The sequence below is a fragment of the Strongylocentrotus purpuratus genome, unplaced genomic scaffold (assembly GCF_000002235.5).
Source record: "Strongylocentrotus purpuratus isolate Spur 01 unplaced genomic scaffold, Spur_5.0 spur5_scaffold_1, whole genome shotgun sequence".
Lineage (NCBI taxonomy): Eukaryota > Metazoa > Echinodermata > Echinoidea > Camarodonta > Strongylocentrotidae > Strongylocentrotus > Strongylocentrotus purpuratus.
The window spans coordinates 6726553-6740913 of record NW_022145594.1 but is presented as its reverse complement, the minus strand read 5'-3'; the positions used below and the strand labels follow the sequence as shown (position 1 = coordinate 6740913).

The window sequence follows — 14361 nt, the reverse complement described above, 5'->3', positions numbered from 1 at the left end:
TTACATCTATGACGAACAAACTAAAATGGCCCTCGCTAGTTAGTGGACGTCTGCAAAGCCGTCTTGCAATGCTGTTTCGCATCCGCTTTGGTCTTGTTGACGTTGAATGGCAACAATACCTTAAGGCAGCAACATCTGTAACAAGAGGTCACGGATTCCGCTTCAGAGCGACACTGTGTACTAGACAAGCATACATCAGCTCCTTCTTCCCCAGAACTACCAAGGACTGGAACAACCTTCCAGTAGATCCAGCCTGCTTACTCTCCCTGGAGGCATTTAAGTCCTCACTGGGAAAGAAGCACCCCTAACTGCCCCCGCGGGATTAAAAGTTTTTACTTGTACCCTGTATACCGGTATACTGTATATGCACAAGGATCCTGGCCAGCAGGCTCACACAGGCTCCTCACATACACACACAGTGCGCAATCTTCAAGGCCTTGAAGCAGTACTTTTCTTGGAAGAAATATAAATGTAAATGGTAGATACTTTTGCAAAATGGTTGAGACATTAAGAAGCACAACTTCTAATTCTTATTTTTATCCACAGGTTGCCAGATAATCAACCATAAACATTTGCACCTTACATCCAATGATTGATAAATGCATCATATTCTAATATGGATGCTCATTTGTTTTCATGATTTTCTTTCTACTTTGCAAATTAGTGTCATCAAGATGTATTTGGTATAAATGCATAGGTCCTTATTTTAATCCGAAAGCATTCCTAGCAAACTGTTAAGAACCACTCTAATTTTCTGAACACTAGGTGAGCCTTGTCATTTTGCTTAAGTTTAAAACAAAGTTTTGGAATGTTGATGATATTTGAAAAAGCATCCCCGGTAAAACAGCAGGAAAAGTAGAATGATAACTATTTTTTCTCAGATGTTTAATCTTATAGTAATTTATGTGATCTTATCCTAGTTTATGGCGACTGGCTATGGAGGTCCCAATACAACGGTTCCTTAACCATGGAAACAGGGAATCTGCTCAGTTCCATTAAAAAAAAAATCATTCTCAGAACAAAAAAATAAAGAATTAATTACGCTTTGTGGAAGCCTATTTCAATTTAATGAACCTAATAATATTAAATTTTATGCAATTATGCAAATATATGTAAATATGTAACTATTTATAAATTATATGCAAACCATTTGTAAATATAATGTAGACTCTGTGATAGTTTAATTTGCTAATAATTCTATCATCAAGTTATATTACCATAAGGACTCGGGTAAGACACCAAGTAAATGTTCTCAATAATAGGCATTTTTAGCTATGAGTCAGATTATTCAGAGTTCTGGTGTTTCTTTGCCATTCTCTTGCCTAAATGTTAAATTTTCAATGTTTTATGTTATTTAAATATCTTAATAAATGCAATTTTTTCTGTGTTCAATGCAATAATGTAATAATTGTTAATTAATCTATAAATACAGTTATTGTTAGCATTATTGATCTAATTAATTGAATATTATTCAAATTGTAATAGTCTATTCAGTGTAGCTGCAGTTTGTACTTAACAACGGTATTCCAAAGTTTATTCTGAAATCTCATCATTTAGGCAAAATAAGATATATAGCTTTAATTCTATTTTTATTTTTAATATTCGCATTTACACTATAGAATTTTAATTTATCCAATAATTCTAAGTAAGCCTATTGTAATATTGTTACTATGAAATCAGTATAACTGCATTTTTTTAATTAGTAATGATATTCGGAAATTCATGTATTCATTTGTGCAATACACCCTATTAGTAAGCTGCGGAATATGGAATTTGCAACTTGAATTGACACAGTGATTCTCATATCATTGTGTATGTTTTTGCTTTAAATCCATCACGCTATATGACCGAAGCTTATTTTTATATTTTTACATGGACGAATAAACAAATTGAATTGAAGTAAATGGTACAGTCAAGTTTGTTAACCAAAGAAAATGGTTAAAACACCAAAGTTTAAGGAGAAGTCCACCCTGATTAGAAGTTGGTTTTAACAGAAGCAGAAAAATTAAAGAAACAGATCAGTGAAGGTTCGAGCAAAATACAAGAAGAAATATTAAAGAAAATTATGAATTTTTGAAGTTGTAATCAAGCAAACATAAATTGGCAACACCGTGACGTATATTGTGAGCTACTCTAAAGAAAATATTTAATCATACATGCACCTTAATTATATAATCATTGCTCATATGTTCCTTGACCCCTAAACATGAATAAGGGCACTAAAATCACTTTCTATAAGTATCAGATGAGAAATAGTTTTAAACATGCAACATTATGGCAGCCAATTTGACTTTTAAAAAGGGTTAATTGTATGCAAATTTATGCAAATTAGGAGTCAAGGAGTAGTTGTAAGCTGCTGATAATGCTATTATCTTGTTCCTTGACCCCCAAAACATCGGTAAAGACACTTCGTTAAGCTTTCTATGTGTCTCAGATCTAGAGATATAGTTTTAAACATGAACAAATGGCAGCCATTTAGAATTTAAAAGGGGTTGATTATATGCAAATTTATGCAAATAAGGAGTCAAGGAGTAGTTCTAAGCTGCTTATAATGCTATTATCTTGTTCCTTGACCCCCAAAACTTCGGTAAAGACACTTCGTTTAGCTTTCTATGTGTCTCAGATCTAGAGATATAGTTTTAAAAATGAAAAAATGGCAGCCATTTAGAATTTAAAAGGGGTTAACTATATGCAAATTTATGCAAATTAGGAGTCAAGGAGTAGTTCTAAGCTGCTGATAATGCTATAATTATGTTCCTTGACCCCCTAAATATGGAAAAGGGCACTAAAATCAACTTTCTATAAGTATGAGATGAGAAAAAGTTTTAAACATGCAACATGGCAGCCATTTTGACTTTAAAAAGGGTTAATTATATGCAAATTTATGCAAATTAGGAGTCAAGGAGTAGTTGTAAGCTGCTTATAATGCTATTATCTTGTTCCTTGACCCCCAAAACTTCGGTAAAGACACTTTGTTTAGCTTTCTATGTGTCTCAGATCTAGAGATATAGTTTTAAAAATGAAAAAATGGCAGCCATTTAGAATTTAAAAGGGGTTAACTATATGCAAATTTATGCAAATTAGGAGTCAAGGAGTAGTTCTAAGCTGCTGATAATGCTATAATTATGTTCCTTGACCCCCTAAACATGGATAAGGGCACTAAAATCAACTTTCTATAAGTATCAGATGAGAAATAGTTTTAAACATGCAACATGGCAGCCATTTTGACTTTTAAAAGGGTTAATTATATGCAAATTTATGCAAATTAAGAGTGAAAGAGTAGTTGTAAGCTGCTTATAATGCTATAATCATGTTCCTTGACCCCAAAAACATTGGTAAAGACACTACGTTTAGCTTTCTATGTGTATCAGATCTAGAGATATAGGCTAAAATAGGTTTTGTGTGTCTACCAGGGTCCGACATGGCGGCCATTTTGAATTTATGCAAATTAGGCACTGATCCACCACTACAATTTTTGTCAACTTTTAGTATGTTATTTTTATGTCTTTTCCAGATAATATTCAAGTGGAATCGTTTCTGTTGCAATTAGTTTTAGGTTGACCCCTTTTTTTTCATATCTTGACTGTACTAGCAACGTTACAAAATAAAGGATTAAAATGTTTGAATTCTAAAGCTAGTATCAAGTATGTTTTATTATCTCACAAAAAAAATAAAATCTGTAGCGCCTTTTATACTAAAACCCAAGTATCCATTTAAAAACCCCATTTTTAGCTCATTTTCTCACACACAAGATTATACTCACACACTGAAATTCGATCTCCTTATGTAGCTTTATATACTTGATAAGAACTGTTATATAAATGAAAATTATCTTTTCTTTTCTTCTTTTTCAGTATAAAAGTATAAGGCTTCTGGATGTAAATAATCATTATTATTGTTATTCCCTTATGTACTAGATTTGTTCAATTTGCGTGCACCAGCCGACACAGATAACATCTTGACAGAATTCAAGAATTATTTGGCCATCCTCATGCATTGGCTGGTTTACTCTTCATTTTTCCTTCATATTGTACTTTGATTCTACGTAATATCTTCAATCAATCATTTCTCAATGTCTGTTTTATATCTTGCCTAGGAATAAAATATTTAACAAAAAGGCCTAAATAAAACAAAAAATATTAAAAATAGACCTACTCCCAATCAATTCCTTTTAGTTCCCTTTCAGCCCACGCCCTAAATTGCAAAACAGCCTGAGCCCCTCCCCCACCCCCTCAATGCTTGCGACAAGACGTATTAAAAAATATATATAATGAATTGACAGGCCAAGTCGGGCTATCTAAGATGCCCCATACAATTCTAGCTCCGTCCCGCGCCACATCTGTTTCCCTTTTTGGTGTTCAAACTGTAAACTTTTCAGAGAGTAAAATGCCAGAATTTTCCCATTTGAGAAGTGATAAAGTATGATTAAAAGATACAGACCAGTCTTATAAGGACTAAATAGTACGAACTATACTGTAACACTGACACATACTCGCCTCGATCGTGTACCTTTGCATAACAAAATTCGCGACACGGCCGAAAAGGCTACCCGACGGCCCGCTATAACAAGTGCTCTGGTTCGCCAGAGTTAAATATACGTACACATGTTTAACATGCGGTACTGTATTTCCCGTTTTGTGTACGTAAACGATAATCCTGCACAGTAATTGGCCGATCAACTAACGCAAGCACTACAACTAACTACCGCAAGCTACTACTCAGTAACGCAAGCACTACAACTAACTACCGTAAGCTACTAACCAGTAACGCAAGCTCGCTTGCGATATATGGCGGCGATGGCGTTCCATAGCGCTGTAGGGTTTAGATCACGTGACCGCATTTTAGGTCACGTGACCGCTATCCACATGTTTTGATTTGCGCGAACTGCTGATACACGCAATGCAGTACTGATTAATAGGTTGGGGGAATACAGACACTACTAAATATGATTTATATATTTGCAGTGTCGCACAAGAAGCTTTTATTCATATGCGGCTGTATGTAGAAAGACTTGAGGCGTTGCTGGTTAGGTTTATTATTTTAGCGCGCGACACATTTTGTAGACAAATTATTATCAATCAACACGGGAGGATTGCAGCTCTAGCTCTGCTTTCAAGACTGAAAATTCATCTATGAAAATTTACTATCTTGTATTTTAAACACGAGCTAGACGGGTGCAACTTTATTGTCAGGGAACACCAGATTAACGCGTTCTAGACGGGTCAGCTATTGTCAGGGGACGCCAGATTAGTAAGGATTAGAGAGGGGCTGGATAGCGGTGAGGTTCATTGACAGCGGTCCTAGCGGACGGGATGGCTTCTTTTCTGGCTGCCTGCTCTATTGTCCAACAGACAACAATAGACGCGAGCAAGGGACGCCAAGGGACCGCCAGCGTACAATACGCGTCCGGGAACGGGGGATTAAGAGATAAGTAGGCGTCCCGAACCCGGACGAACGCGAGTGATAATAAAGTTGCCTTCCCTTAGAGAGTTAGTGAAAGTCTTAGCATAGATTGAAGTCCTCTTCTCCTAATTGCATTGGGAATGTTTATGTCTAAATTTACATAGCTTTCATCCTCTCATATCAAGTTACTGTCAGTCTTTTTCTTTCTAGTCCATTTTACTCTTTGTTATTTGCATACATGTAGGCTTACATGTACATGTTATGGACCTAATATTCCTATGGTTTCATTTATGTGCTGCGCATTCACTTTGAATATTATATCATTATCTGAAAGGGAAAACCAAAACCTTCCTTCTTAGGGGCAGGAGGAGGAGAGGGGGGGGGGGGGGGGGGGGGGGGGGGGGGGTCTCCATGACCCAGATTTTCACCAGTAAGCCAGGTTTTAACCAAGTGATTGCTGCAGTAGGAAAGAATGGCCTGATATAACTTGGGGTTATTTGTACTAGTTACATTGTGAATAGATGACACATTTTCAAAATTGAAAGTATACATTCTGTGTGTGTTTACTGACGTTAAAGCTAACGACCAGTTATGGTCATGCAATTGCATAGTGAAAGAAACGTGAAATCGATCAGAAAAGGTTGATCATCTAGCATAGATGTACTGCAAGGTTCTGGAATCATCAAAATTATAAGAAATTTGGCCAAGTCTTCATAAAGTTAGAAGCACTGTACACAGAAAGATGTATATGGGACTACACACACATGCGCGACATGTGCATTTGTATCTCTCAACAGTATATAGATATATTAATTTACCAAATATATCAATTAGTAGGCGGTTTCCTGTCAAAATTTTTATCGTCATGTACTATTCAAAACATATTCTTTCACATGATTGGTAATAAGAGCTTCCATTTCATTTTTTGAAATTGGGGCGTTTCCAATACTGGTCTTTACCTTTAAGCGTATTTCCTATACACTTTCAGAGATTTTTTGTTCTAGGACAAATTGAATAGCAAATCAATTACTTTCATAGCCATGTCGAAGAATCAATTCATTAGTATCCCATCATGCAAGGCATTGTGACCGCTTCCAAGCACAATAAGAAATAACATTGAAATTACATGACTCTACACTGTTTAAAGATAAAGTTGAGTTCTGGTCATGTGATTGCATTGTGAAAGAAACGGTGTGGAATCTATCAGAAAAGGTTGATCATCTAGTATATCAGTATTCGTGTGTATTGCAAGGTTCTGGAATCATCAAAATGATGAGACATTTGGCCAAAGCTTGGCAAAGTTACAAGCACTGTACACAGAATGATGTATATGGGACTACATGAGCACATGGCGAAAAAAAACCTACCCCCCGATTTTTACGTATTTTATGTCATATTTAGAATATGAAGGCATTTGAAGAGCCATGCTTTTCAGGGAACATGTTTAATCTGATGTTCTTCCACCCTTGCATAATAACAATGATAACGCTCACAAATTATTTTTTACCTCTTCCCAGAACTCAACCTTCTCTTTAACTGAATAGTCATTTGTCTTGGTAGAACTATTCCACTCTGAAAAATTATTACAAAGGTTTTAGAATGAGAATGGTTCATTTTACCTATAAATGTATTTCTATTTTTTGTGTTTTTCTTAGGTTATTGAGGTCCAGATACTACCTCAAGATGACAACTGGGGAGACAACACCACGGCCATTACCGGGACATCGGACCGATCGTCTGATGAAGATCTATCTCGTCTGGCCAAGAGAATGGATTCAAGGGTTGGCTTCGACTGCACACGTTACTTTTCCATCCTCCTTTTTGCCGTCTTATCAATAGTCGGTTTTGTGTCTCCAGTAGCGTTTGTGGTGCTACCAAGTCTTCTTTGGGAACCAGCCGAATGCGGCATCCACTGTGACGGACTCTTCATCAGCATGGCGTTCAAGTTACTCATCCTTGCGATCGGTAGCTGGGCACTCTTCTTCCGCAAACCCAGAGCAACCATGCCGCGAGTCTACCTCTTTCGCCTCATTATGATGGCGCTCATCTTTATTTTGCTTCTGGCATACTGGCTCTTCTTCGTCATGCGCGTCTTGATGCGCAAAGAGACAAACTATGCAGGGATTGTCTCGTACGCTGGGTCATTGGCCGATGCCCTCCTCTTCATGCATTATGTAGCTGTAATTATGTTTGAGTTGCGACACCTCCAGCCTAAATATATGCTGAAAGTTGTTCGCTCTCCAGATGGGATGAGCCAGTACTACTCGATAGGTCAGCTAAGCATCCAGCGCTCAGCCGCTCATGTCCTGGAACACTATTCTCGTGACTTTCAAATTTACAATTCTCACCTTCTCCGCGTGCCGACGACATCGCGCGTGGCTCAGAAGCTAAGTAACTTTAAGTTTTATGATGTAGATGGTGGCGTTGGTAATGATAATGTTACTGGTCATTCGCGAGCCATAATGACCACTGCTGCACATCGGCGTGACCAGAGCCGAAACGAGAGGTTTTACGAAGAGCAGGAATACGACAGGCGTGTCAAAAAGCGCAGGGCAAGGTTGCTTGTTGCAGCTGAGGAAGCTTTCACGCACATCAAGCGTGTCCATGAAGACACGCATCCAGGCAACCATGCGATGGATCCAACGGAAGCGGCACAGTCCATCTTTCCATCGTTAGCCCGCCCTCTGCAGAAGTACCTACGCATCACTCGGCAGCAACCCAGATGGCCTATGGAAGCTGTGATGGATCATCTGGCTGTCTGTATCAGTTACAACCTGGCTCCACGATCCTTCCTGGAGACCTTCTTTCAGCCTGGTCCCAACATCCTGCTGTCGGAGCACCACCATAACCCTATCCAGGGTTGGGAGCTGGTCTCAGACACCTTAGTAAACCGCCCTCTCAAGGAGGGCACAACCTTTCAACTCAGGCAGGGTGAGGTCCTGCTCCAGGTCTTTGTCATGAAGATACCACAGTACAAGATCAGGGAAGAGGTCTTTGACTACAAGAAGAACCGCTTTGCGTTGCGCCTTCAGTCAGAGACGTCAGTCTGATCTAGATCCTTCAAGATGCTGCTTTACAAACTCAGACAAGTTACAGAATCACTTTGCTGTTTAGTGGAAGCTGTTGTTGCAGTAACAGTCATTGATGTCTTCAGAATGTTTCATCTGCATGTACAAGTTACAAGTTACATTATGTCCTCAGAAGAGATGGCTACACCTTGGCCACTCCTTGTCTTCAGTGTGTCTATAAGTGCTACCCTAGAGAATATTTATGGAAAAAGAACTGAATGACTCAGATACACTGGTGCATGTTGGAGCGCTTATGTTTTGTAGAAGATTCTGGACATACAGTACATGTACACATGTCATAGTTGAAAGTTACTTGTCTGCTTCTGTGGAAGGAAGATCATGCTGTTATTGTTAGTCATTGGGGTTGCCTGTGAATTTCACTTCCATAAAACGATTTAAAATAATGTATATGTACTTCTAGATGCATGAAGGAAGTTCAGGGTTTTTCTCTACAATGTCATGTTGCCTTCCATCCAAAACATTTGATGCAGCATGGCCATATTTATTTGAGTTCTTAGAACACCTTATTACGGTAGTCATGTCAGATATTACATGTATCTGATAATGTACGTTGTATATCTGGGTCAAAACCACCAATAAGCCTCATTCAGATGTGACGCAGACAAACTGATGGCGCAAAGGTTAATATGCTTCATATTTCCGTATCTTGGAAGGCATGACTAAAGTCATGTTTATTGACACCTTGCTTGGTAATTCAAATTGAAAATTTAGTACGAGTCACAAACTATGGTAAAGTGTGAAGAAAAAATAAATCTTTGGGATGATTTCATGGAAATATCATACAATGTTGTGGCCTAAAGGGCGAGTCTAGCCACTGAACATCCATTCAACATGTATTGTTTCATCTTGCTGTTGCTGCATTACCTACATCACATGTATAACTTATTATTCTGCAAGTATTGCTTAGTATTCCAATGACATGTATCAGAGCCACACTGTTGTTGAATAGAAAATTTGTCACAATATTGTGTCAAATATGAAAACTAAACGTATGTCAGTAATAGATTTCATTTAAACTTTCATGGAACTTTAGTTCCAATATGTAGCATACATTAGTGTTTCATGTAGAACTAGTCCTAGAAGGACACTTGTGTATGCAAGTCCACATTTAGTCAGGCAATCTTACATGAACAAGTAGCAAGTAATTTGTATTGTAAAAAGCTAGATACATGCGGTCTAGCATTCTTGTTGCATCCTTTGTTAGCAACGGAATTCCTAAAAACATCAAGTTTTTATAAAGAATTCCCATGCTAATGCCCTTCAGGTTTGAACACAATGTTTTATTGTACATGTAATGACCTTCATCATATCATTCAGTCATATGGATGAGATTGAGAGGCCTCAGTAGGCCTGTCTTCACTATCTCGAGATTGCCAAATATCCAGCTATTTGAACTATCCCGATCGCAAACTATCCAGTTAATTTGCATCTTCATCGGACCGAAGTAGCAATTAGAAGGATATTTGGTCAGGATTGTCATCCCAAGATATCTTAGGATAGTTTGCAAAATATCCCACTATTTGGCAAAATATCCAGCTATTTGTCCCATGCGTCTTCACTAGACCAAAGATTCGCAATACGCGCTAACGCTGAGCAAAATATCTCGAGCTAATTTCTCAAGGTCAAGTTTCAAGTTTCGAGGTCGAATCTCGAGATAGTTAAGACGCGATTTGTTACTTCGGGATTATTTCCCAAATCAGAAATAGCGGGCTATTTGGCAATCTCGAGATGATGAAGACGTGCCTAGTCATCTTCAGCTGTATATAGTTCATGACATGTTTATTCTCCATGCTGATTGGTCTGTGTGCACAAAAATAACTTTCCGTCATCATCTGCTTATATTTATGTCATGTTTGACATTGCTAGAGTTTTTACAGCCCTACATGTATGGTCTGTAGTTTATAATGTACACATGTCAGTGTGTTGTAATCCATAACAAAACTGAAGGAACATTGATGAAGAATATTTGAAAATTATGTTTCTACATTAAAGCACTTAGTTGTGGAAAGCATACCTGTAATCTACTAGTAACTGCATAATTTATTGTACCACTGTTTTCATGTGTAAAGTACTGAATCTTATCTTGACTATTATACCGATAGTACTCTATTGTGCCATACTGTGTATTCGTTACGCCCTCCCTCCCTCCGTCTCAGATCATCTTGTCATATTTTGTATTCATGTTTAGAAAAAGAGAAATGGTGCAAACGTTGTCCTATTTTTGTGAACATTTTGAATCTTGATGTGTTATAACATATTGGTGTTTAAGTGGTCTTTTCAACTTCTACAATATGTATGTAAAATTGGAAAAAGAAGATTTTGTTTTCTGCGTCTTGTCAATTGTTGTATAATTGTGTCTATCTATGTAAGAAAAGATGTTTGCACACGTTTGGGGGGGGGGGGGGCGGACGGGTGGAGATATAGTCGTTATTGAAAATTCAAATTGTGGTGCTTGAACCTTGAACAGGGATTGTATATTTTGGTAGACTACAACCATGTGCACCATCTCCAGTCTTCAGCTTTTGACTTGATTCAACTTTAGACCTTCAGGTTTGAGATTGCTTTTTCGTTTCCTTTACTCATTACCAAATAATTATAGATTACATTCACATCATGACAATAAAATACATTTAGTGAATGGAGCCAACAAAGAGCAAGAACTAGACTAGTCATGGTTTATTTATTTATTTATTACAATAAACCAGTCATTCATCTTTATTACCTAAAATAACCATGCCTATTATTTTTATATTGCTAGGGTTATACTTGTAATATAGGCATTGTTTTCAAGCTGTGTAAACATTTTCCTTACGTCATAATATTGTATTTGCCATGGTAGTCCATCAATGCAGTCTTCATTTTTCTCACTCTATTATTGTGGCATTGTTTTATACCTATTTTCATGTACATGTACCATATTCACATCGCGATGTCCAAAGTGTTAATTGTATAAACTATAAATGTGCAAAATTCATCATGCCTGTACATATACAAACATTACTAGCTGGACTTTGTTTGCATATATTATAAAAGTGATAGTGTGCAAATCATTTTTATTTTCTTTTTTGTTATTTTGTTTTCAGGTATATAGTTGTTTATAATGTAGCTATTTGATCTTGCTGTAAATTGATTGGAAAAGGAAAGAATTTACATGTTTTTGCTCACGTTGTTATTGCCCATTATATTTCAAAAACAAACAATCAGTGATGTCACTAGGGTGTTTCATGTGTTTAACCTTTTTACTATGCCATTACAGCTTGTTTTGCCTTTCAAAGAATTATGCCTTTATGGGACGAAAAATTAAAATTGACCAAATTTATGATGGAAATTAGTATAAAAGATATCTTGATACCGGTATTGTAATCTCCTAGCACTTTTTGATAGTACTCTGAATTTAATTACAACGGTTTTATATTGTATTAAACTATTGTATGATGTAGCATTTATGACAAATTTGAACACTGAAATAGACCCGACATTGAAATTCAAAATTTCTTTCATAGTTTGTATTCATACGTTCCTGTAATTATTAAAGATAAACTCCAGTTCTGGTAAAAAGAAGAAAATTAATTCTCACAGAATCAAACGGAACTTACACTGAATGTTCAAGATTACAAATAAATGACATGTGCCAAACAATTTTGGAAGAAAATGTATACTGGCTGAGTAATGAGCATAGAAAGACAAGGAAATCAAGGTAGTACTAGCCCTGACACCGTGTGTGTTGTCCCATATATAGCTTTCTGTGTACAGTGCTTGTTACTTTACCAAGACTCGGCCAAATTTATGATGATTTTGATGACTCCAGAACCTTGCAGTGCACACCAATACATACATGCTACATGATCAACTGTTTCTGATCTATTCCACACCTTTTCTTTCACAATGCAATCGCATTACCAGAACTGGAGTTTATCTTTAAAGGGAGCTAGTAGGTATTTAAAGCAAAATCATAAATGTGAAGACAACATGTGATATCTTTAAAAGACTTTCAGTTAGCTTGCCTTGTCCGTATATAGCATTTAACCATTATAATGATTGTGCGTAGACGCTGAAGCAAGTTTATCGTATTTGTAAAGTAGTTATGCGTGAGCTATCCCACCTTTTTATTACCCTTTTAAATTAGAAGAACATGTATCAATGTAACATGTCTGTGTGCAGTCAAAAGGGTGATCATTCTATAAAATGGTATGAGTTAATGCTCTCCTGGCTCCACACAGATAATGTATAAAGGTTTCTCTTCAAATACTGCCATATTTGAGAAAATGGCATGAAGAAATAAGCTTTGACTATATGGATATGTCTCTGCTTTGACCAAGCCGTTATAGCCACATTTTTCTACAACTGTTCTGTTATTTTTTATACACTGAAACCTCTGCATAAAGACCACTCAAGGGAGACCTAAAGTTACCTTTATAGACAGGTGGTCTTTATGTACAGGTTCGTTCAATACACGTTCATAATACATGTCCATAATACATGTTGGCTGCAAAAGGGACATATTATCTTTAAACACCCATCCCATATTTACGATAGTATATAATAGACACCTGTACATACTTCTATAAAGTAAATGTCAATCAAAAAATTTCCCAACAACTTTGATAAGACTAAACCATGGTACTGAAAAATAGGTTGTCCATAATTTTTAATGGTTTGTATTATGTGATATAGATTGACAAGAGTCAGTAATTTGTACTATGTGGCTAAGGTGGATTATAATCAGGTACTAAACCAATCAAAGTTTTTGAAATTTTTAGTCATTTTATGCAATGTTCATTGTGAGAATACAAAGATTTTGATATTCTGTATTCAATTATATTCAATCGGAACTGAATGCTGAATTGCAAGCTATTGTGACAATTATGTGAAACTGAAATTTGAATTGATTTTTTAAATATGCATTGTTACGTAAAAGTTTGTGACATCCATTAAATTTATTGAAAGGGCAAATGTATTTGTGTATCTAGAATATTGCTTTATTATATGGTTGTTGAGAAGATGCCAATGAAAATGACTGGAGAGAATACTGTAAATGTTTAAAAAAAGGAAAAGATTAAGATAAAATTTAGTGAGTTAATTAGTTGGAAAGAGGGAGGGGGGGGGGGAGTGAAAGAGGAATGAAGAAAGAGAGAGGAAGAAAGAGAGAGAGAAAGATAAAGATAAAAGAGAGAGAGAGAGAGAGAGAGAGAGAGGGGGGGGGGGGGGGGAGGGATTATTGAAGAGTAAAAAGAAAGAAGAAAGATTATGGTACAAGACCTTTATTACTAGAATAAATCTCAGTTGGTAGGCATCATTTCATCAGTCGTTAATGCAAGTTTTAAAAAAAGCCACAACATAATTTGCCGGGCCCTGGATTGTCCAGAAAAGGTTTGAGAGCTACTGCTTTAGAGTATCCTGGGACCAAATAGAAACTCAATGCAACGTACTACACAGTCATGAGTACAATTTGTAAGAGGATAGGAGACTGAGGTATAACTGTACTGTGCATCAACACTCTTTGTCATAGAATGATTTATGAGGAAGATGGCAAGTAGAATAAATATACAACATCTGCGATAGAATATAACCTATGCACATGTACAGAAATTGTAATAGTCTACTTTTCAGCATCAAGAGAGTTTTTTTTACATTTTGTGTGTGATGGAAATATAGAGACATGCAAACTATTTTTTGTTAAAAATATTAAGGAGTGGTTAAGAAATCAGGCTACCAGAGAGATTTCAGAGAGAAAGGATTAACCTCACATGACATGTATGTTTATAGGACTACCAAAATATGTCATCCAGTTCCCACTGCACACCAAACCAATTCATATTTCATGTGATATACTGCACACTCTGTATGTAACAGGAATATGTGTAATATG

The 14361-nt window shown here is 36.6% G+C and overlaps 1 protein-coding gene across 1 annotated transcript in view; it reads left to right on the top strand.

Moving 5' to 3' along the window:
• LOC590912 (vang-like protein 2-B) overlaps positions 1 to 9512 on the top strand; it is a 61542-nt gene extending 52030 nt beyond the window's left edge. The window contains exon 5 of the mRNA XM_030977587.1: positions 7059 to 9512. Coding sequence (XP_030833447.1) covers positions 7059 to 8453 — 1395 coding nt within the window. The 3' untranslated portion in view covers positions 8454 to 9512. The remainder of the gene's footprint in view (positions 1 to 7058) is intronic.
• Positions 9513 to 14361: the final 4849 nt, after the last annotated feature.